This window comes from Cuculus canorus, chromosome 20 (genome assembly GCF_017976375.1).
Source record: "Cuculus canorus isolate bCucCan1 chromosome 20, bCucCan1.pri, whole genome shotgun sequence".
In the NCBI taxonomy this organism is placed as follows: Eukaryota; Metazoa; Chordata; class Aves; order Cuculiformes; family Cuculidae; genus Cuculus; species Cuculus canorus.
This window is the reverse complement of record NC_071420.1, coordinates 11,414,512-11,436,634: the sequence shown is the minus strand read 5'-3', so window position 1 is coordinate 11,436,634 and position 22,123 is coordinate 11,414,512. Positions and strand designations below refer to the sequence as shown.

At 45.7% G+C, this 22,123-nt stretch overlaps 1 protein-coding gene across 1 annotated transcript; it reads left to right on the top strand.

The window, feature by feature from the left end:
* The first annotated feature begins 2,101 nt into the window (after window positions 1–2,101).
* On the top strand, window positions 2,102–21,980 carry VKORC1L1 (vitamin K epoxide reductase complex subunit 1 like 1). The gene is made up of 3 exons (XM_054084808.1): window positions 2,102–2,338; window positions 15,255–15,364; window positions 16,029–21,980. The coding sequence occupies exons 1-3, from the start codon at window positions 2,145–2,147 to the stop codon at window positions 16,253–16,255; spliced, it is 531 nt and encodes a 176-aa protein (XP_053940783.1). The 5' UTR covers window positions 2,102–2,144; the 3' UTR covers window positions 16,256–21,980.
* The last annotated feature ends 143 nt before the right edge of the window (window positions 21,981–22,123 follow it).

Below are 22,123 nucleotides of genomic sequence, written 5' to 3'. Positions count from 1 at the left end.
TGAACAGTCCCTCCCCAGCATTCCTGGAGCCCCTTCAGGCACTGGAAGCTGCTCTAAGGTCTCCTCGGAGCCTTCTCTACTCCAGGCTGAACAAGCCCAACTGTCTCAGCCTGTCCTCGTGCGGGAGGTGCTCCAGCCCTCAGTTATCTTTGTAGCTTCCTCTGGACTTGTTCCAACAGTGATTCCTCTCCCTGCAGCTTCAGTGCATCTGTTACTTATTTGGTTGCCCCTTCCATCTTGGTCATCTCTGCTCTTTTCCCATTGTCCCTCTCCCCTTGTTCCCGCTGACAGCAGAGAGCACAGTGTAGACAGCAGGAGATTTTTAATTTAGTTTATACACTTGCTAGAGTGCAAACAACTCATTTATTAATTAATGGGTTTCTTAGCTCTCTTTAATTTCCCTTTGTGTCTGACAGAGGGATTCCTCATTGCAGCTGGAGTAATTTTGCAACGCGTCTCCGAGTTCATTTTGTTTTGCGGAACAATGAAGGTGCGGATGGCATAACAGGCGGTATGAAAGCTGCCGTTGTGTTGTGTCGTCCTGCCCGTCTTGGTAATGCTCACAGAGCTTTCTTTTGTACTGACTCGCTCTTCCATCTGCTAATAGCATAATGTGTGTGCAAGGAAACTGGGAAGGGAATGAGAACAGACAGTAACGGTGCTTATGGTGGGCATTCACGGTACATGGAGGTTGTTAAACCACAGCCAGACGAATAGCAATGCTACTTTTGATAGTGAAGGAAGGAAGAAATCATTATGTTAAGGGAATGAATTAGCTTAAGTAATAAGAATCAAATCTTGGCCAGCTTGCAGTTGCAGCTGGAGTGCAGGCTGGAGGAGCTGTCTGAGAGACCAGCATCACCTTAGCTGTAGTGCAGTGTCACATCAGCCATGCCGGGTTTCATAGCACTCCCTGGTACAGGCCAGATCTGTTGACGCAGAGCTGAGGAAAAAAGGGGAATGATGGTGGGTGAGAAGCTCAACATGAGCCGGCAACGTGAGCTCACAGCCCAGAAAGCAACTGTGTCCCGGGCTGCAGCCAGAGCAGTGGGACCAGCAGGGAGGGAGGGGATTATGCCCCTCTGTTCCACTACGGTGAGAACCCACCTGGAGCCCTGCATCCAGCCCTGGAGTCCTCAGCACACGGAGGACTTGGAGCTGTTAGAGACAGTCCAGAAGAGGCCACGGAGATGATGCGAGGGCTGGAGCACCTCCTGTACGAGGCCAGGCTGAGAGGGTTGGGGTTGTTCAGCCTAGAGAAGAGAAGGCTGTGGGGAGACCTTAGAGCAGCTTCCAGTGCTGAAAGGGGCTCCAGGAGAGCTGGGGAGGGGCTCTGGATCAGGGAGTGCAGAGATAGGATGATGGGAATGGTTTGAAGCTGCAAGAGGGGAGATTGAGATGAGATCGTAGGGAGAAATGTTTTGCTGTGAGGGTGAGGAGGCCCTGGCCCAGGTTGCCCAGAGCAGTGGTGCTGCCCCATGCCTGGAGGGGTTCCAGGCCAGGTTGGATGGGGCTTGGAGCCCCTGATCCAGTGGGAGGTGTCCCTGCCCATGGCAGGGAATTGGAACTGGATGGGCTTTGAGGTCCCTTCCAACCCAAACCTGTCAATGAAAGCCAGGGTTTCCCCTGTCTAACACCACTCTTCCTGGATGCATTCAGCAGCGTCGCTGTACGCTGAAACCCTCAGTTTCCCGCTGAAACTGGAGTTGGAGCAGGACTACTCGGCGCGTCCCGACACGGCTCGACGAGACTTCCCCGCCCACTTTTGCGCCACTTTTGCGGTGAGGGGCGGGGCCAGGAGGGGCGCGCTGCCCTGGCATCCAATGAGAAGCGGTCACTAGGTAGAGGTGGGCGGGGCTATACCGGGCAGCCAATGGGGTGAAGGTGCGCCGTGGGCGCTGAGGGTCCCTAATGGACGGGCCCCGCTAGCCAATGGGCAGCGGCAGCGCGAGCGCGGTGGGCGGAGCCATTCCGGGAAGCCAATGGACAACGATCACGCGGGCGCGGTGGGTGGGGACACCCAGTACAGCCAATGGGAAGCAGTCTCGCGGGCGCTGTGGGCGGTGCCATCTTGGGTAGCCAATGGGGAGCGGGCGCGCGTGCGCGGCGGGCGGCGCGGGGCGCGCGGCGCAGGGAGCGCGAAGATGGCGGCGCCCGTGCTGCTGCGGGTGTCGGTGCCGCGCTGGGAGCGGGTGGCCCGCTCCGCCATCTGCGCCGCCGGCATCCTGCTGTCCCTGTACGCCTGCCACCTGGAGCGCGAGAAGGGCCGCGACCTCCACTACCAGGCCCTGTGCGACCTCAGCGAGCGGGTGCGCTGCTCCGCCGCCATCACCTCCAGGTGAGACGGGACCGGGCCGGGGGCGCGGGCGGCGGCGAGGCCGGTACCGTGTCGCGGCTGAGGGGGCTGAGGGGTCTGGCGGGGCCTGGCAGGACCCCGGAGCCGCGGCCGGGCACGGCCTGGGGGGCGCTCGCTTCAGGGCGGTGCGGGCTTGGCCCGGCCCCGAGCCTCTGGGGGGGCTCCCGGGCGGTCCTCGAGGTCCCCGAACGTCGGGGGATCCCAGCCCCGAGTAGCCCCAGGAGTCCCGCTCAGAAGCGGCGTGGGAGCAGCTTTTCTGGGACAGATACGGGGTGGAGGATGAGGCAGTCGCAATCGCGGTGTTGTAATCAATGGCAATTAGCCTGAGAGACAGGTGAGTGTCAGAGTTAAGTGCTGTGGGTGTGAGGAGTGGCTGAGGCCAACGTAAACATGAGCATCGCACAGGGTTGGGCTTCTCTAATTGGAGTATTGAGATAGTTTTTTCATTGTAACATCCCCAGGCAGCACGGGTTGCTTTTTGGGATGCAGAGGAAGTGCTTGATTCAAGAGGGATTCCTCTGCCTCAGCAGCAAATGCCCAGTCTGAATCCTGATTACAGGCTTCCTGTCAGGAATGACTTCAGCAGTTCTTTGCTAAAGGCTGGTTCTTATTTCTGATAGCAGAGGCAACTTATAAATGTTAATGTGCTGTTAGCCTTGTTATTGACGAGTAACTTCTTGCAGTACAATAATGAAAAGACTTAACCTGTGTGTAGTTACAAGTGCTACCAGTGAAAACACTCTACAGGAATTACTTTCAGGTGTAATTTTCCAGGAAACTCTCCTAACAATGTATTCTCAAGTATTTCAACTAAAGAATCACAGAATCAGGGAATGGTTTGGGTTGGAAGAGGCCTCAAAGCCCATCCAGTTCCACCCCTGCCATGGGCAGGGACACCTCCCACTGGATCAGGGGCTCCAAGCCCCATCCAACCTGGCCTGGAACACCTCCAGGGATGGGGCAGCCACCACGGCTCTGGGCAACCTGGGCCAGCGTCTCCCCACCCTCACAGCAAAACGTTTCTCTCTATGATCTCATCTCAGTCTCCCCTCTTGCAGCTCAAAACTGTTCCCCTTGTCCTATCCCTGCACTCCCTGACCAGTAGTCCCTCCCCAGCTTTCCTGGAGCCTCATTCAGCACTGGAAGCTGCTCTAAGGTCTGCCCACAGCCTTCTCTTCTTCAGCTGAACAACCCCAGCTCCCTCAGTCTGTCCTGGGACAGGAGGTGCTCCAGCCCTTCGGATCATCTTTGTGGCCTCCTCTGGACTTGCTCTAACAGCTCTATGTATTTTATGACAGAAAGGAAGGATGAAGAAATAAGATGACTTGTCCAGCAATGTCAAAACAGCTCTGTGCAGATATATATGCGTGTGTTTGTGTCCACGTACACAGATGTGTGTGTATATATATAGCCATGTGAAGACAAACACAAACATATTCACAAGTAAGTAGCTGGAAAGGGGACGGTTCCGTTTTTTCAGCAAATGTGTGTACGAAGTGCTTCCTCTTTAGTGAGGATTTTGTTACTGTTGTGTCAGTCCCTTCAGCTCAGTGAGTACTTGAGATTTTAAGTGCATAACCTGCATAAAAACCATTGCAGTTTTTGTAAAGGTATTCACTGTGTTATGGTAACCAGCCAGTGGGGGAGAATATGCTCTCCCTGTCAAGGTGGAAGCTGGTTGAATGGTTCAAGCAAAACATACAGAGTGCTCTTATTCTTAAAACCCCTCCTGTGGTGACAGAAACGGGATTTATCTTCTATTACAGGGAGCTGTGCATCTGCGACTGCCTGGGAGGAGGCTGTTGGAATTGAATGAGAGCTTTAACTCTGCTTTTGTGTCTGTCATCAGGTGGTCTTGAGTTTGTGAGGGTGATTGTTCATGTGAGAAGTGTCCTGAAATGAGACGTTTAAACAGGAAGACAACTTCAATAAGCTTGCCAGATGATTTAAACTTATCAGTTAAACTTATTCATAGGCTACTGAGATTAAACCACGTGAGTACCATCAGTAATCTAATTTTTCCACAGCTATAGAGGCAAAAAGAGAATTTCAGGGATTTAAGCACCTAAGCAGCCTCTGTAACAGTCTGTTCTGGTATAGATTGAGTCCTTCATTAGCTTTTATTTGTTGTTGCAAATGCTGCTGTTGAGACAGGGAATTTGAAGTAGTAGCTTTAATTCATGTTTACTAAATGCTTTGCATTCCAATTATATCTTTAGGTATTTCTAGTTATGGAATAATGCTTGGTAATTATTGCGTTCGTTAGTTATGCTGCAGCTAAGGTGTTGACTATACCAGGGCAAGACCTGTAAGGACTTTACAGCAGGAATTCTATATATTAATATGAACAGTTAGGGATAAAATCAGCTAAAATATCAGTAGTTGTTGCTAGGAGAATCCTGCTTAAAGACTGAAGTGTTGCAGATGTCAGAATCACTTGTGGTAATTAGAGCAGGAGGGAAAAGGAGCATGCGAGGTCTGTTCAGTCGAACCATATTTGGAGAAGAAAATGCTTTCAGTACTGTATAGGACAGGCGAAAAAGGAATATTACTTTAAAACTAAGACGAGGGCGAGCTATTAAGCTTTGAAGTAAGAATAACCTTGAGATAAATTAATCTCATTTTCCATGTTGGCACAGCTCCCCGCCTGTCAGTCACTCGCACTCCCTCTGTCCAATCAACTGTTCCTTTTACTACCATGCATCACCAAAGTTCCTCTGAAATAAAAGGGTTACAAATACGGTGTTTTCACATGTAATGCAGCTTCAACTGTTAACTCATTAAGCCGTTATACTGGCAATCACAATTACTTGATTAGCTGATTAGCAGAGTTAGCTCTACAGAGTAAAACGGGTGACAGACTTTGTGGCTTTTACTGGCTTCTGGAGTGTTCATCCGGTTGTTTGACTTTTTACTTAAGCTGGATTTACTAACGGAACTTGGAATGTAACAGTCTTCACATTCCAAGTGCTGACTCCAGCAGCGGACTGGACTTTAAAAAGCACCTCATAGCGTTGGGATTAATTTTAACTGTACAGAATAATAAGTATAAATTAGTGTATTGCTCCCTGAGCTGAGTCACTTTGGAACTAAGTTCTGGTCTTTGGGGAGGATTTTTTTTTCACTACTAAGCTGTTGATATTTCCAAGCGTTGTTTTAAGCCAAATCTGGTATTGGCACAACAAGGAGAGCAGAAATGTTGTAAAGATTACCAGCAAGCAGAGGGAGGAGCACGGAAAATCTTGTATCAGAGACTGACTCATCCAGAAAATTATGTTGGAGAGATACCTTCCTACTACCCTTGATTTAAAACAGTAATGGTCAGCATATTTCAAGCTTTTATCATAGGGAAAGTTCATGAAATGGTTTAAAAATAAAAACAGCTGAGGGCTGTGTAATGGCTTGTTTTCCAAGAAGAAATAGGGGAAGGTATTAGAGAAATACCTAATTTTGCATTTGATGATTGTTCTGGATGTTTTAAGGGAACTGCTTCCTTGAGAGTAATTTCAGGCAGGAATGGCTTTGTTTATAATAAAACTGGCTAGTAGCAGTGCCCAAACAGTCTTTCGTTTTGCTGTTACAATTGTTTCACAGAGAGAATTAAGCTCAAGTTTCAAGTTGTATGGATAGCAGTACAGCTTTAAATGAAATGTGACATTTAAGCAGTAATGACGAGACCCAGAGCTCTTTGCTTTGATTTTTCCTGTGCTCTGCTAGACTTTGGGGTCTTCTGATGTGATATGTTTCTACTTTCTGTCTTGATTAATTGAAGGTTCCTGCCTGAGCAGATCAGTGGGTGGCTCTTTTAAAGGGAGGTTTTGTAGCCTGGTGCATATGAATGGTGTCACAACTGTAATACAGGCTGCAGATTGTTGGCAGGAGTGGCCAAAGGGCATGCGATGCTGTGTGTCATTAGTGGTATTAGTAGCTTTTGGCCAGCTCGGTAAGGGAAGAGGTTTGGGAGCAGTCAGTATTGATCGAGGTTAATATCTTCAACTGACTTACTGAAGAAGTTCTTGAGTCAAAAAAGGATTTAAAATGTTATGTTCTTCTGGGTATATTTGACAAATAATGTGTTTTGGGGATTCCCTGTTCTGAAATTCACACTCATGTACAAGGATTATTGTCCTGTCTTTGAACCACTGCCTGTTCAGAAGGATGCGTATCTGCCTTGTCTCGTCTGGTGGACACATCAGAGTAGTCAGCTGGTGCTTCTTGACAACGTGATCTGTACAGTTGTGTGTGTGGTGGATGTGCAGCCGTTGTACCGGGTTTGCCAACACTTGCAGTATTATTGTGATCCACTCACCTTCGTAAATAATTTCAAGCAGTGAATTTAGACCTGTGTAAGTGTTGTGTTTGAATTCCTTAGTCCTGTGGCACGGTATTCCCATGCTTGGTTGTGTGAGTGTAGCCGTGCTGGTGAGGAGCTTGTTCCTCCACAGAGCAGGTGTGCGATTCTGCTGTGAGATATTGCAGTTACAACCATGACAGTGCTGGTTTCTCAGTGAAGCACACGTTGCCAGAGCTACAGCTCTGGTGCGTCTGTATAGACTGCAGACCGTAACGGAGATTCAACCGGAGAACAACCCTGTTATCCAAGGACATGGCACATGGAAGAAAACTTCTCTGACCTCCTCCCTAACCCGATCTTTATATTGTGGATTCCCATTCAGTTCTGTTGTGGGGCAATTCCTCTAAGCTCGATGTCTGTCAAGTGTGCTTGGTTCCCGGTTAAGAACATCATATAGGAGTTATCTTTCATATCAATGGTAAGTTCCTCACATCCCAGTAGTTTTTTTTCACTGCAAGGAGGCATTCACATGTGTTTGAGGCTATCAGCCACAGTTAAATGTGACTGATGTAAGGTGAGAAATGGTGAAGGGAGCTTTCTGTGGGTGGTAGGAAAGGAGAGGCTCATTCAGTCCCTTCTGCAAATGAGGCCCATGTGCTTTTTAAAGATGTTACTAGTTTTGCAAGTATTTTCTGATCAGTAATTTCCTTTGTTTCTGTGAGGCATCTGTGATTCTGTACAAAGAGGAATAGTAGTTAATGGAGCGGTTGCAGGGCAGTTGTGGAGCAGCTGGGGGTCACTTAGTAGAAATCGTATTGGTGGTTCTTAGGCTGCCAAAATAGTTGATGTGAAAATGTTGCCTTCTGAGAGTCGGGTCTAATCTGTCTGGATGGCAGATGTTGGGTCTGTTACGAGGATCCACTGGTTTTGTGGTGTGATGGAAGGTGTGAAGAGCTCTGGTTTGAGTGGGCAGGGGGAAATCGGTGCAGACAGAATCCATCCAGCATGTCAAGCACTTTGCTTTGGCAGGACTTGGAGTGCTGCAGGGTCAGGGTGACAGTGATTGGCAATCGCTGTAGATGAATGAGTATGATCCAAGTTTCACAGCTAGGGACACTGAGCCAAAAAAGCGCAGTCGGCTTGAGGCCAAGAAAGGTTGTTGTATTCTGCTTTTTTAGCCTGGTTCCTAGAGAAGATTTTGCCTCTGTTTTGTGTATTAATAATTTATTTTATAATTTTTCTTTTTTTTTTATGGCAAAATTCAACAAAAGGTGCAAGTTACTGAAGTGTTATAGAAACAGATTCTGTGCTGAAGGGGAGGGGAGAGGGACTCAAGGTAATACCTCTGCTGAAGGGGAACAACCTGCTGTGTGAGCCAAGGTTATCTGCCCCCTTCGCCTGCCAGGCAGCACATGTGCAAACAGCACTGGGACAGGGCTGGTAGATAACCGACGGCACTGGGAGGCAGGGAGCAGGGCTGAGAGGGATCTGGTTATTCCATGTGCTGTGAAGGAAGGGGTTTCAGGAGCATGGGTAGAAAACGAGCTTCGTTGGTTCTAGTGCAAGGTGCTCCCAAAGCAGCAGAAGCTGATAGGTCTGGTGATTTTTTTTTTTTTTGTCTGATCTTTTTAATGGAAAATCGATGACTTAATACTTCAGGCTGACGTAACATATAGTGGCGGAGGCACATCTTTATGAAGTACAGCAGCACCCTGGCTACCTCAGGGCTTATTTCAACCTCTCAGTGATCTGATATCAAACACATGTATTTTTGGTTCTCATACATTTCTTATTTTGAGGTTCACTGGAATCTGCAGTAGGGCTGAGGATTTCTCTGCTGGATGCAAAGTGCCTGTAGTTCAAATTTGAACTTCCTTTATGATAGCTTAATAGAAGAGGCTATGTAGAAGAGGCAGGATGCTGTTGGCCTGTAACTTGAATAACCAGTGCTTCTGTAAAGAGCGCTATAAAATAATTAACCACTGTTTGCTTGGGATTTTGCTTATCTGGATGCTGAGTTTCAGCTGTGTCTGAGGCAGAGCTGGAGGATATGTGGAACAAAATCTAATTTGTTTATGGTAAATACTGCTAATAGATTTAACCATGAAATTAAGGGAATCAAAAACTTTGAGCACACTTGGCAAGCTTACAAATGGGAATTTTTAATCTCCTTTCTTGTGGTTTCTAATTGAAACTTGTGCTTAATTTATTAAAACTGTCAGAGTGGCCTAAGCGATCTTGTAACTGTGAACTGGGTTTAATCCAAAATCTTCTAGTGAAAGCTGTAAAGAAGCTGCAACCAAAGATTCTTAATGTTGCTGACTATTAAGGTGCTCCGGATCCTTTGACCTTTGAGTGTTTCACTGAGGATGATGTGTGAGAGCAGGCTGGCTTTGCTGCCCTCCTGGGAGCTCTTGTTCTGTACCATAACTCAGCTCAGAGGTCAGGCAGTGCTGCGGGAAGTGTGTCATTCACTTGTCAAGGGTCAGCCTGTTTTAGAAAATGGTATTTATTGTTTCCTCACTGTTACAAAGTGAGCAATGATGCTCGTTATTGGTAACAAAATAATGCTTATGAGGTGAAAAATGATCCTGAACTGAGGGACTTTAAGTAATCTGCTGCTACTCAGAAAAACTTGAGTTCTTTCTATTTTCGGAGCACTATAAGTAATCTTTTTAGAGTTATTGTTTCCCCTTTTTGTTGCAACAAACCTAAAAATTGAGAGAGAAATGTGTTGGAAAACCTCCTGGTGCACAAATGGAGTGCTCTCAGCTTTTTAATTGTACCTGCCACTTAATAATCTGGTCTCTGAAGGGTTTGATACTGCTTTCAACTAGACATGAACTACGAAATAGGTGTGCTTTGGTCAAAGCAGAGCTCCTGGCAGAGCCGTGGTACTGGAATTGGCTGGACTTGACCTGGTCCAGTGCACTTCTTCTCATGAAAATGAATATGCAGTAGATAGTTCTGTTCTTGCCATGAAGACTAAAGGTTGCTAAATGAAACTAAGGTCTGTGGTTCTGGCATTCCTCACCTGAGGGTGCTGTGTGTTCAGAAGGGGTCTCTGTACGCTCAGGAAGGCTTTAGGATGGGCTGCTGAGCATGTCCGTATGGGGGAAACCCCATTCAGGAGTGTCTTAAGCTGATTCTTAACTTGATGATTGAGGTCAAAGAGAGCATCTTGGGGAATGATCACTTTGTAATGCCCTTACAAACATCTGCAGGTGACTGTCAGAACTGGAGTGCTTGGCTAGGAAAAACAGGATAGCATTTCTTACAGAGAGCAGATGAGCTAGGTCTAACTCCTGGCTGAATAGATAGTTTCCGTTTGTTTGACTTGTGTTTGTCAGGCTTGGAATTCTTTTGCTTTTAGAGCTCATTTTGATAGCTTTTACAGGTTTGAACTTGTTAAATGTAGATGTTGTTCCCTTGTCCTTTAACAGGGCTGAGATACGGGTGTGCTGTGTGATGCTCTTGGGTGCCTTTTGGCCAGTGGTGTTGTCTCTGATAAATGATGATAAAATGTGTAGACTGAAGTGCGTTCGCACAGCGTGCTGTTCTGGAACGTGGAGGGTGCTCAGAATTGCGCAAAACAGGTAATGATTTAATGGTATACAGTTTTATTGGAGATACGTCACTTGGATCAAAATTACTGCAGTTGTTCCTGTCTTCCTCTTCAGAAGCACCAAGTGCATTCAAGTACCGTGTTAAACTGCTAGGAACGCAATCCCTCTGAGCTTGGTTCAGTGTTCCAAACCACAAGAGACAGTGTTTGGAGGGGAGGTAATAATTTTCAAGACCTCCTCTTGATGAAAGGAAATGTGCATTGGTGCTGTAGTGTTCAATTCCAGATGTTAGGAAGTTACACAAATGGTTCCCAACACTTTGTCTAGGATTTCTCGAGTCTTCAGGCTGAAAACTCTTTTTCTGAAGTCTTTTTCACTGAACATTCAGAGTTATGCCTGCAAATGAGGGGTGCTTAATATCCACAGAAAGATGCCTTAAAGATTTATTTTCAAACTTCCTTGAAGTCAGCTCAGATTGCGTTTTCTTTTTAATAGGAGTGACACTGGGGTGTGGCGGGAGCAGCCTGTGCCACGGGTTTGTCACCGCTGCTCTGAGTCACACAGGCAGAGCACTGGGCTGCAGGGGCGGGAGCCATGGGCAATACCAGGAGAAAGGTGGTGATGTTGGATTATGCTTTTATCTTGCTGTGCAAGCAACTCTTTAATTAACATAGTTCATTTGACTTAATGTTCTATATCCAAAAAATAATCGGTCTCAGTTAAAAATGGTTCTTGTAAATCATGTTCAAAGGGGCTCCAGGAAAGCCGGAGAGGGGCTCTTGATCAGGGAGTGCAGGGATAGGACGAGGGGAATGGTTTTGAGCTGCATCTCGAGATGAGAGCTTCAGTGGAAATGTTTTGCTGTGAGGGTGGGGAGGCCCTGGCCCAGGTTGCCCAGAGCAGTGGTGGCTGCCCCATCCCTGGAGGTGTTCAAGGCCAGGTTGGGTGGGGCTTGGAGCAACCTGATCCAGTGGGAGTTGTCCCTGCCCATGGCAGGGGATGGAACTGGATGAGCTTTGAGATCCCTTCCAATCCAAACCACTCTGTGATTCTGATATTCTTTATAAGAAAGGCAAGTTCTATGAAGAAAATCTGAGCTGTTTACAGTCCCTTTTACTGATGTTTTATTTCTTGGAGTTTATTCTGATGTTAGGACTGTAGTCTTTGTCTTGCTATTTGTTCTCCTTATGTTTTTAAACTTTAAAAGTTACCATAACTCAGACGTGATTTGTGTGATTTTGGTGTGAGAAGGAAGATTTTCATCACACTCGATCTTCTTCCTTCTCCCACTTGCTGCAAAATTACTTTGGTTCATTGTGCCTTTTAGTGGGGTTTGGGACCTCCTGGATAGAATGAGATGATTTCACCTCTTTGATAGAAATGGGAACATACAAAGTCTAGATTTCTTGCTTTTCAGTTTCATGCAGAAAACTTCTTCACACTTCAAACATAGAAGCCTGGAAAAAGTCCTTCTTAAACCACAGGCTGCTTAGCTGTCTTGAAGTGTGTGGAACAACATGTGAGATTAGAGCTATGCCCCATGGACTGCAGTTTAATATACTCGGTGTCCTTAAAGCTTCTACAAGGCCAATCAGACACTTAATGAACTCTTACACCTGGGAAAAGCTGTCTCCCTGCTTGGAACTCTTTGCAGCCTGGGGGACGCTGACTGTCAGGAAGGTCTTGCACTCATTACCTTCCCATTAGGAACATTTTATTCACTTGCAGATTAATTGCAGGGTCGGATTCTGTCGTCTAAAGTTTCTGCTGTTTTGAGGTTGCTCTCAAACACGACAGGATCTCGTGAGCATCAGAAGAGGCAGGGAAAGGGCAGGAACCTGCAGGCACTATGAGCTAGGCTGATGTTGGAATATGGACTTAGGCACACTTTGAGTTGTGCTCCTTATCTCTCGGTAAGGAAAGCCTGAGTATGTTTAAATCGGGTTTAATGTTAATCCTACAGAGAATTCTTACCTGCAGAACAGAACAATAAATTACATGTGTGGATCGTAAGGTGAAATATCTATAGATGTGGTAACACAGAAGAATACAAATAAATTATTAGATTTATTATGCAAAATTTTGATACCTTCAGTATATTTGTCTGGCTCTTTAATACTGCATTTGGTAGTTGGGAGACAGTTGTTAGATGTGCTGTGACCTTCTTACCAAAGTAAGGCTAAAAGGTAAACTTAAAATCTAGATAACATTCCCTATGTGGGAGGAAAGTCTTGGCATAGCTGAGATTCCTGGAACCTGCAGTATTTCTTCATGTTTGCTTAAGTGTTGTTGCACGGTATTTGGTCCTTTTTGAGATCCTTTCCTCAGAGAACCGTGGCTCCCTTGGCTGCGAAGCGGCTGCGCTTGTGTCTCCACAGCTGCTTTCCCAGATCTTTGATACAACTTCACTACAAACTGTAAAGACTGCTGCCCTGCGGGTGCTGCCAGGAGGACGTGTCCTGGCCCTTGTCCTATAGGTTTGCACAGCCCCAGCCTTGCACCAGGGCTGCAGGGAGCCGGGCAGTGCTGTGCTGCTTCACTGTGTGTCTTCCCGACCCTTCTGCAGCCCTGTGACACGCGGCAGTGTCCCTGTGGTACAGTGAGTGACGATCTTGCCTGGGCTGGCTTGAGCTCTATGTTTGCATGTCCGTCTTGCTGCAGTCATTTACAAGATTTGAGACCCAACTAGTTGAAAGCTGTTTTATATGAATATGCTTTGTAGGAATTGGTACTGGTGGTGGAGCGATCTCTCCCGGCGGCACCGACCACTTTAGGCTGCTTAGCACAACTTCACTCTGAACAACTCTTTCCTCCTCCTTCTGGGCCACTGCTGATCTAGTGGAAACCAGGCTCGTGTTTACATAGAAGAAGAATACATTAGGGAGAAGAATTCCTGTGTATAGAGGCACTCCATATGCCAGGGCGTTCCCTTGGCCTACCTGAACCTGCTGTATGTGGGAAAAGCCTCCCTCACTGCTGGAAGGAAGGGACTGGTAGCTGGTCATCTTCTACAGGCACACTGGGAAGAGAGTGCCTGTTGTCATGGTGCAGAGATCTGGAGCTGCTGGGCATCCCTTCAGTGCTCTTGGTGTCGTTTGTGCCTGGGAAAAGGCCTATGCGTCACCTGAGATGAGTGAACATCAGTCCCTCCTGACCACTGGGTGCACTGGATACCTGGATCGGGGCGCAGGCGAGGTGGTCTGGTGTCACTGGTGAAGGTTGCCAGAGTGGTGATGTGGCAAAAACTAATATTAAAACATCAAAATGAATATTCAAACAAAACTGACAAAACTCAGTTATCTCAAAATCCTTTACATAAGTGATCTTATGGAAGGCCCGTGGAGCTCTTCTGGACCACAGCAGGCTGGGACCAGGGATCCCTCAGAGTTGGGACGCTTCTTGGGTGTAGTACTCATTCTTATTTGCTATCAGAGAATGGAAAAGGCCTGAGCTAAGTCGCATTGAATGAGCACCCGCGCCCTTCTCAGGAAATCTGTCAGACTCCTTGAGATCTCACTAGTGCTACTTGGGAATGCTGGTGCATTGCGTGCGAGTGTTCTCACCAGTCTTGAGGGGGAAATTTCCAGGCCAGCCTCTTCATCGATCATTTTTCTTCTCTCTTTGTGTACTTAAATTCAGGCATAAATCTTTGTGATTATTCATGCTACTTGTACGCTTATAGACCTGCCTTTGTATATACATGGATCTCTATACCTCTGCGTTTGCCTGTGTTCTTATTGTACTCTCTAGTAAATAAGAGTGAATCTTGGTATTTCTGAATCTGTAATTAATTCACTGTTTTGATTATAATAGTTTCCATACAAACATCTTGTTAAACACTAAATTGGTTTATGATCAAGTGCTGCTAAAGATCCAACTCTTTGATCTACCTTTAATTATCAAATTGCTGCTAAATCATAACAGTGCACAATATTTCCATCCAGCACCTCATTCTGTTCTCGGGTTTGGAGGGAGAGGAGCACAAGGCTTGGGTGTAACAGTTAATTACAGATGATTACTGAGCTCGAATTAAAATGTTTGTGTCAAATATGGTTTGAAAATACTGCGCAAATGGCTGTGAGCTGATGAAGTGTTTTGGAGATGGTGTTAATATGTCCTTGTGGCACTTTCCCGTGTGAGGGAACAGCGTTCAGGGTAGTGGGTCCCAGATGTGTGGTGAGCGGATCAGCAGCATTCCGACTGTGTGCAGAGGGCAAACCTGTGCTGAGCCGGGCTTTATAGAACAACTGCCTCTGGTCCAACAAATGATTCGGAAACCACACTTATCCTGGCATAAATATAGCACCGTGTGTCTTCTGCTGCAACAGCAGCGAGGAGTTGTGCTTGTTTTACATCATTACATGACAGTTAACCTGATAATGTGAACCCAGCCTGACATTTATGTGTCTGTAGTTCTTGACTTGGTGCATCCTCATGTTCTCTTGTTCGCTGCAAGTTGAGGGAGCCTTAATGCCCTTTTGTGTTTTCAAGTCACACTAACAAAGAAGGTCCTCACTTTGCTTTATAAAGAGTGGAATAATCTGCCTTAGGGCATCAAATTAATGGTTTATACCACAAATGTGCTTGCTAATTTAATATTTTATCACCTTATTACACCAGCAGTTCTGCAGGGCTTGTGCCACTTCCTCCCTTTCTACTAAAACACCCGAGAACTGCTCAGTGGTGAAGGTGCTGGTTCAGAGCTGTGCGCAGGCTCTGACAAATGGGGTCTGTGAGACTTGTTCTGGAACTATCCCCAGCCTGGCTGCCCGGCAGGTTTGAGTTCCTCCTGAGGTGCTGGACTGGTCAGGAGCAGCTGAAGTGCAAACACAAGGCTCTGATTCACCTGCCAGCGAGGTCAGTGCTGGCAGAGCCCCTGTTGCGAGCTGCTGGGCTTTCCAAGATACCCCCGAGTTTCGTGTAGCACTGCAGCGATCGTGTCTGAGTATCTGTTTTTTTCCAACAGTGATGTAGTGAAAATACTGATCTGAAGCAATAGGTGCCCAACCGCAAGTTAATTAGTTTCACTGTTTTACAGATGGGGTCGAGGATTTGGTCTGTTGGGTTCCATCTTTGGAAAGGACAGTGCAATAAATCAGTCAAACAGTGTTTTTGGACTCGTGTTTTATATACTACAAATGCTACTTGGTAAGTATTGATTCCAGTTAAAGCCTAAAATGTATAACAGGTCTGTGGTGATGAGAGAGGAGTGCGTTACACGTCATGCAATCTGCAAGAGACCAGATAAATGCATGTGATTTTTATCTTTGTCTTTTAGCACCAGTCTAATGATACAGCTGTCCAAAGGGCTTAAAAACCCAACCAATAATGAGCAATTGCATTTTCTCTTGCTATGCTGCTAATAATATAAGTGTCAAGGCTGTTGCTGCACTGGTATTTTCACTTAAATATATTTAGGATTGGACTGAATGGTAGAAAAGAGAGGAAATAAAAATGGAACTTAAGAGTTTTGCAGGAGTAATAACAGCAGCAGGCGAAAAGGCACATGAAGTGTCATGTATGTGTATTTCTTTATAACTATATCGTCTGCTGTAAAGTTGTTAATATCAATAGACATAAGTTGACCAACCTGCAATTCCCCATAACTCAAGAATACAGGAGATGGTCAATACGACACATCTTATCCAAGGACTGTTGTGTAAAAGGTAGCAGCTCCCCTGCAAGCAGTGATTTTAAACAGACGTGTGTGTATACCCACTGTGCTGAGCAGCCTTCAGTTTGAATCGTTGTGCTTTGTGCGGCAGCGGGGAGCGCGAGCGGCGCTAGTAACTCACTCTCTCTCTCGTTGCAGGTATGACAGCAAGCGCAGTAGCAGCTCTAATCCTCATGACATCCTCCATAGTGTCTGTCGTAGGGTCCTTGTACCTGGCGTACATTCTGTACTTTGTGCTGAAGGAATTCTGCATTGTCTGCGTCATCACATACTTGCTGAACTTCATTCTCTTTATCATCAACTACAAACGACTAGTTTATTTGAACGAGGCCTGGAAACGGCAACTCCAACCCAAGCAGGAGTGAGGCCTGTTTGAACTGCTGACTGACAGTCTGAAGACCCAACTTCCATTAAGTTTATTTTGCAGTAATTTTTTATTCTCCATATCAGACACTTTCCCTGAGAATCATAACTGAATTTTTAATTATAAATTTGAAGGGGCCCTAGATAATTTTTTTTTTTGCTAATCCTCAACGTAAACGTGGTTATGAAAGAAAGCTCTAATGCAGTCAAAGACAAGCTTTAACTTTACTTTGAAGGAGTTTTAGCCACAGCAAAGCCTAGACTCTCTCTCTTCCCCCTCCACTCGTGAAGTGGGTAACACTTGCTATAAAATACCCTGTATATAAATTCAGGTATAACAAGATGTGATCATGACATTAAATATTCTAGACTAGCATTACCATATTTAATGTTGCCATGTTTACAGTACATGTATTACCTTCTTTTTTTAGCCGACGGACTTAGATTTGACTAGGACTCATACTGTAAATAAAATTAGAACTCTTGGTTTCCTCCCTGGACACCTCCCTGTACAATCCATTGTGTTCACCTCGGAGCTGTCGGTGTTCCGCTGGAGCCGACTGACGGGATGGAAGAGGTGACCTCTACAGAGAAAACCGTGCTGCGGCACTCGCTGCCAGTGCTTTCACAAGAATGATGGTTGGTTTGGGTTACTTTTTCTTTTTTTTTGTCTCCGGTAATGAAAATGGGATTAAAGCTGAAACCTGAAGTGTATTAATTAAACCACAACTTCGTGAATTTCTGGACAGAATGCAAATAACTTATAGGGATGAATAGAACCGGGATGTTATGCAGATTGGGGGCTGGGCTATCAGAGAGTGTTCTTTGAAGGACTGAATTTCCATGCAGAGCGGTTTCACCTGCAAGCTGTGGTCAGGCAGCCCGTGTTACTGAGGTCGGATGTTGTGTGAATGCTGCCAGCCGGCAGTGGGAACCACTGCCCGAGTGGGCTAATCACGGAGCGCGCTGGAGGAGCAGTTGTACTTAACTGATCTTCGTCAGGATCTTTGGTTTGCGCTATATTGGGAAATGAACTTTAGGCCTGACACGCATGAGATGCCTTGGAAGGGCAACCTGTTTAGTGGGCTGAGTAAGTCAATGCACTCCTGAGAATGCAATGTGATATAGTGCTATCATTGCTCTTTCTAATAACTAATTGGAAACAATTAAACTGCAGATTTAAACAAAGGAACAAAATCGTAAACGTCATTTCTGCGCTCAGTATTCTAAGGCTGAATGTTAAAAGTGCCTTCTGTCTTAAAATCTTAAACCAAATACCTTGTGTTGAACTTGGCAGGCAGAAGTGTCCTTGCTTTAAAAACGAACACACAAACAAACAAAACTCCCAGTGAACTTGCTGAGGAGAGAAGAGTATTAAGAGATCTCTTTTAGTTTTTAGACTGAGAAGTGGTAGCAGTATTGTTCCAGTTAAATCGGTGCGATAGAAGATTGGTGACGTGATTCGGAAAAGTAAAACACTTGTGTTTCAGACTCTGTGACACCAAAATGTATCGGTTCAGCTACTTTCTGTAATTGGTGCTGTGCTGCTTTTTGCCCTTGTCAGCTTCTAAATATGAAGAATTCCAACTGCGTACCCATTTATTTAAATAATCAGTTTAACTAATTGTAGGATTTTTGTCTTAAACATGAATGTCAGACAGGTCTGTTGTCTGGCTAAGTGGGTTATAAACACTATGTTGCTGAGGATAAACTTGACTGTGAAACATGCAGTGTTCTGTAAAGAAAATAGAATTTTTAGATTGAATTCACACAATAGTATTTAAATTACTACTGAAGTAACTTTCTGGTTTGTATCGAGGATATAGGTGGAAACTGCTTTATGTATAGAGTTCTGTGGTATGAGTAACATCTGTTGCATGTAACACTAAATTACTTGTCCCTCTCGTCTACCAGTTTTAGACAACAATTCATTAAATGCGTTTTGTATTGACCAGAGTACAGTTAAAGCTTGTCTTGATGTTTAGTTCTGTCTCTCAAATGCCTTGAACTTTGATAGGAGGGGAGTGAATGATGTCAAACTGGTCCCTCGAGGCTTTGCTTTGTTCTCTGACAAGCCTTGCGGTGATATCGCTGTTAATTATGTTGTATAGATTGATTTTTGGTGCGTTCCTGTGATCTACACTAAGGCATCTTTTTCATCTGAGGAAGAGGTGAACGCGTGCTGCCCAAAACAGTTGCAGCGCGAATACCTTGGAGCGAGCAGCAGTGGAGACCAGTATCATCAGAGATGACTTGGTCTGATTTCTGGGTGCATACATACCAGAAAAAGGAAGAGAAGCCCCATCAGCTGCAAGTGTAGGTGTTGGCCAACTTCGCTGTGTCTTGTTCTTGTCTGTGTGGGCATAGTCTGTTAATCCCGTTTGTTCAGTCCAATTGTTCCGGGCCGGATTCTCCGCAGCCATGTCTGCAGTCCTTGTCTGTGTGCACACAGGGATCAAATGGAAACCCATTTTGGTCTCTGGAAGAACTTGCAGCTATACTTTGTGCACAAACTTGCAAATCTGATCCTTAATTGTGAACTCTCGTGTCTTGTGTGCTTTTCTTGCAGTTACTTTTTACTGGAAGTGATTTGCTAGAAATGGCCCTCACTCTTCTACATCCTCTCTTGTGCTTCAGAAATGCAGTTGGCCTGAATAAAGAGCAAAATGGTATTAGCAGGAGAAATCTGGACCTTTTTGCTTCCAATTCTTTGACTCCTCGTTGCTCCCAATGATAGAAACGGCACATTTCTTCCAGTAAAGTGGCTCAGGTGACAATTAATGTGATGGAATCTGATGCGTGTTTCGTGCAGCTTCTCCCCGTGGCTGTCCCAGCCCAAATAAATGTGGCAAATCTGGGGTTGATTTTAAATCGAGCCTTACAGATCTGAAGGCAACTCCTGAAAAACCTTGATGAGACAAGAGTGTGGGTGGAAAAGGTCATGAGCAACGCCTGGTCTGGCAGAGGGCCAGCAGGGCAGGATCGCTGTGGTGTTAAGACTCATGAGAAGAGGCGGGGGGGAAATTCATTATCTGCAAACAGTGGTTCTGAATTCAGCTTTTTCCTCTCCCTGACTCGCAGGAGTTCTGCAGGGAGGGGTGGATCGGAAAGGCGAAAGAACCTCATCCCCAAACCTGCTTAGGAATGAAACATTCCTGAAATCCTCTTACTGTAAGGTACTTGTGCTCCTCTTAAGGCCAACAAAGTGTTCAAGTCTCCTTTAGGAAATGAATGTTCTTGGAAGCTTCTTACTGTAGAATGTTTGCAGCACTAAGACCGATGGAACATTTCCTCCCACCTTTGGTAGCGGGAGTGACAACAGCTCTCTCCAGTGAGATTTCCACGTGTTATAGGTGTTTGTCACCTGCTGTAGCCTCTTGGCCGATGCAGATGAGTGAGGTGCTTCAGGCAGCACTCGATGCTCCTGGTTTATCTGGGCTAAAGTCGGAGAGATCCCATAGCCCTGGTTCTGCCAATGACATTTAACGGTGATCTGGACAAAACTGGTTCAGAAAAGATGAAGTGTTCCGTTACCATAAAACTGTATTAAGCATGGCCTAAATATTAGGTGTTTGTTCTGTAGAGTGTGTTCCATCAGCTATTTATTGCTAGTGCTTTAAACTCCAGATGAAACATCCGCTGAAATGGAGTCCCTGGGCACCTGCTCCTTTTGTCAGTGCAGGCTGAGTCTCTCTTGGAGGGTTAGGATACAATTTTGCTAACAGGTAAAACACTGTAAATATGTATGAATTCTATTTGTTGCACATAACTTTTTGGTATAAAAAATAAATGTAGAAATTACCTGTGAAAGTCTTGCTGCAATCATTTTATGCTGCATTCATGCAGTCCGAACGCAAGAGCTTGAATGAACCCAACCAGAGGCCTTTTGGGACTCAGACTTTTGGGTCTGAGCCTTAGAACCTGTTTTTAAAGTCCGTACTGTAATTCTGTTCCTAGAACCGTATGAAGCTGTGCTTTTTTTTTTCTCAAGGATGCTGTGTTAGAAGGGTTGACATGCCGGGGTCCCCAGAGGAACCAGTTTGTAGAGTTCCTGCAGCTCCAGCGTGTCCATAGTGTGTGCAGGGGGGTGCAGAGGCCGAGCAGCTTTGGCTCGAGGCTTTGGCTGTTGAGTTCTTTAAGCAACGTGGAAAAGAACCCTTTAATGATGTTATTTTTAGAACTCCCGCTTTCCTCAGGTCTGCAGGCCTGCTTTAACTCCACCACGAGATCACAAACGATCTGGTAAACCCTGTATGTTTGCTGGGATCTGGGGATAAGGGGGTGCTTTTTGGGGCAGGGTTGCGTTCACAATTGCACTGTGATGTTAGGAACAAGCAGGAGCTCCGGCTCTGCGCTGCTCGCGTTCCTGTGGGTATTGAAACAGGGATCCGTTTGAATTATATGACAGAACTTCCTCGTCTGCATCCACGAGCCCTGGCTCGTAAGGTGGCAGCACTGTCAGATCTTTGTATTTTGAGGTGGCAGAGGTGGGTGCGTCGTGTCTGTTGAAATGGGGAAGAAAGCTATGGAGATCAAGAAGTTGAAATGACTTTCAAATTCTGTTAGTGGGCTTAAATATTGGACTGGCTTTTACACCAGGGCACGTTTCAGCAAGTGGTGTTTTACTGTGGAGAGGCTTATCTCTTTGGGGCTTTAGTTATATAGAAAATCTATAAATTTGACATGGTGTAACCATAAGGAACGGTGATAGAAAAGTGGTTTTGAACATTTATGTCCTTATTCTGCATGTGGCTGTGTGGAAGGTGGTGCTGGTTTCTAATGTGACGCATGTAAAGGAAAGAGAATTTAGCTACCACACAACATAAAAGCAGATCTTTTCTTTATGTGGGCAGGTGTTTTGGTCATTTTCTTGAGCAGGAAAGTCAGTTGCAGGAAAAAGTTGTCATAGCAACAGTTTCAGACAGTATCCGTCAATTGGAATAACGAAACTACGTAATTGTGCCAACTTCCACCGTTCAGTTGGCAGCCTTCAGCCTTGGTTCTGCCACGGGTGATGCTGCTCGAGACAACCCTGGGATGTTGCACTGAGTGTTCTGAGCTCTGTGTGTATTGACACCATCTCTTACAGCCTAAAACCTGCCTTTAGAGTCTCCTGAGGCTGGTGAGCAGCCTGAAAGGGGTGTCACTGCACTACATATTTGTCACATAGTGTGTGCGTGTTAATTTACACACCACCCAACCCCAGGATGCTTCAGGCCAGCATCAAAAAGGCATAAATCAAATTTACCCCCTAGACCGTAGTGACAATTTGATATGAAGGAAGCCCTTCCATGCTGGAAGGTAAAACCACATCTAATAGTGGCAGTTTCAGTACTGTGAATAAAATAATGAGTTTAAACAAAGTTCAGTTGCTGTGGGACCCACCCCTCTCCCTTACTGCCCCCTGCAGCTGCGGTACGAGCTCTGGGCTGGGCTGGGCAGCAGTTCCTACACGTCCTGAGCGCTGGGAACTCAGTTTCTCAGCCAGCTGCGTGTTCTGCCCAGCAAGAGAAGCTCTAGAGCTTGTGCTCTTTAGCAATGCTGCTGTGACCCAAGTAGCGTAACTGTTAGGGGAGTATAACTGGAAAACCCAATCTGCATTGAATGTGATGCTCATTTAGAGCAACTTAGATTTTTTAAGTCTTCAGCATTGATTTGTATCATGTGATATTTATATTTTTTTTCCATGAACAGATACCTCAGTCAGGATACTCAGTTCAGCTCCTTGAGACTGAATATTCAGTTCACTCTCTGGAAACAGGAAGCCTACAGACATAGCTAAGCATAGAAAACTGGCATTTCCGATTCTCTTTGTGCCATAGAACTACTTCAGGCAGACTAGAAATTACATTAGACTTGCAAGACTTGAG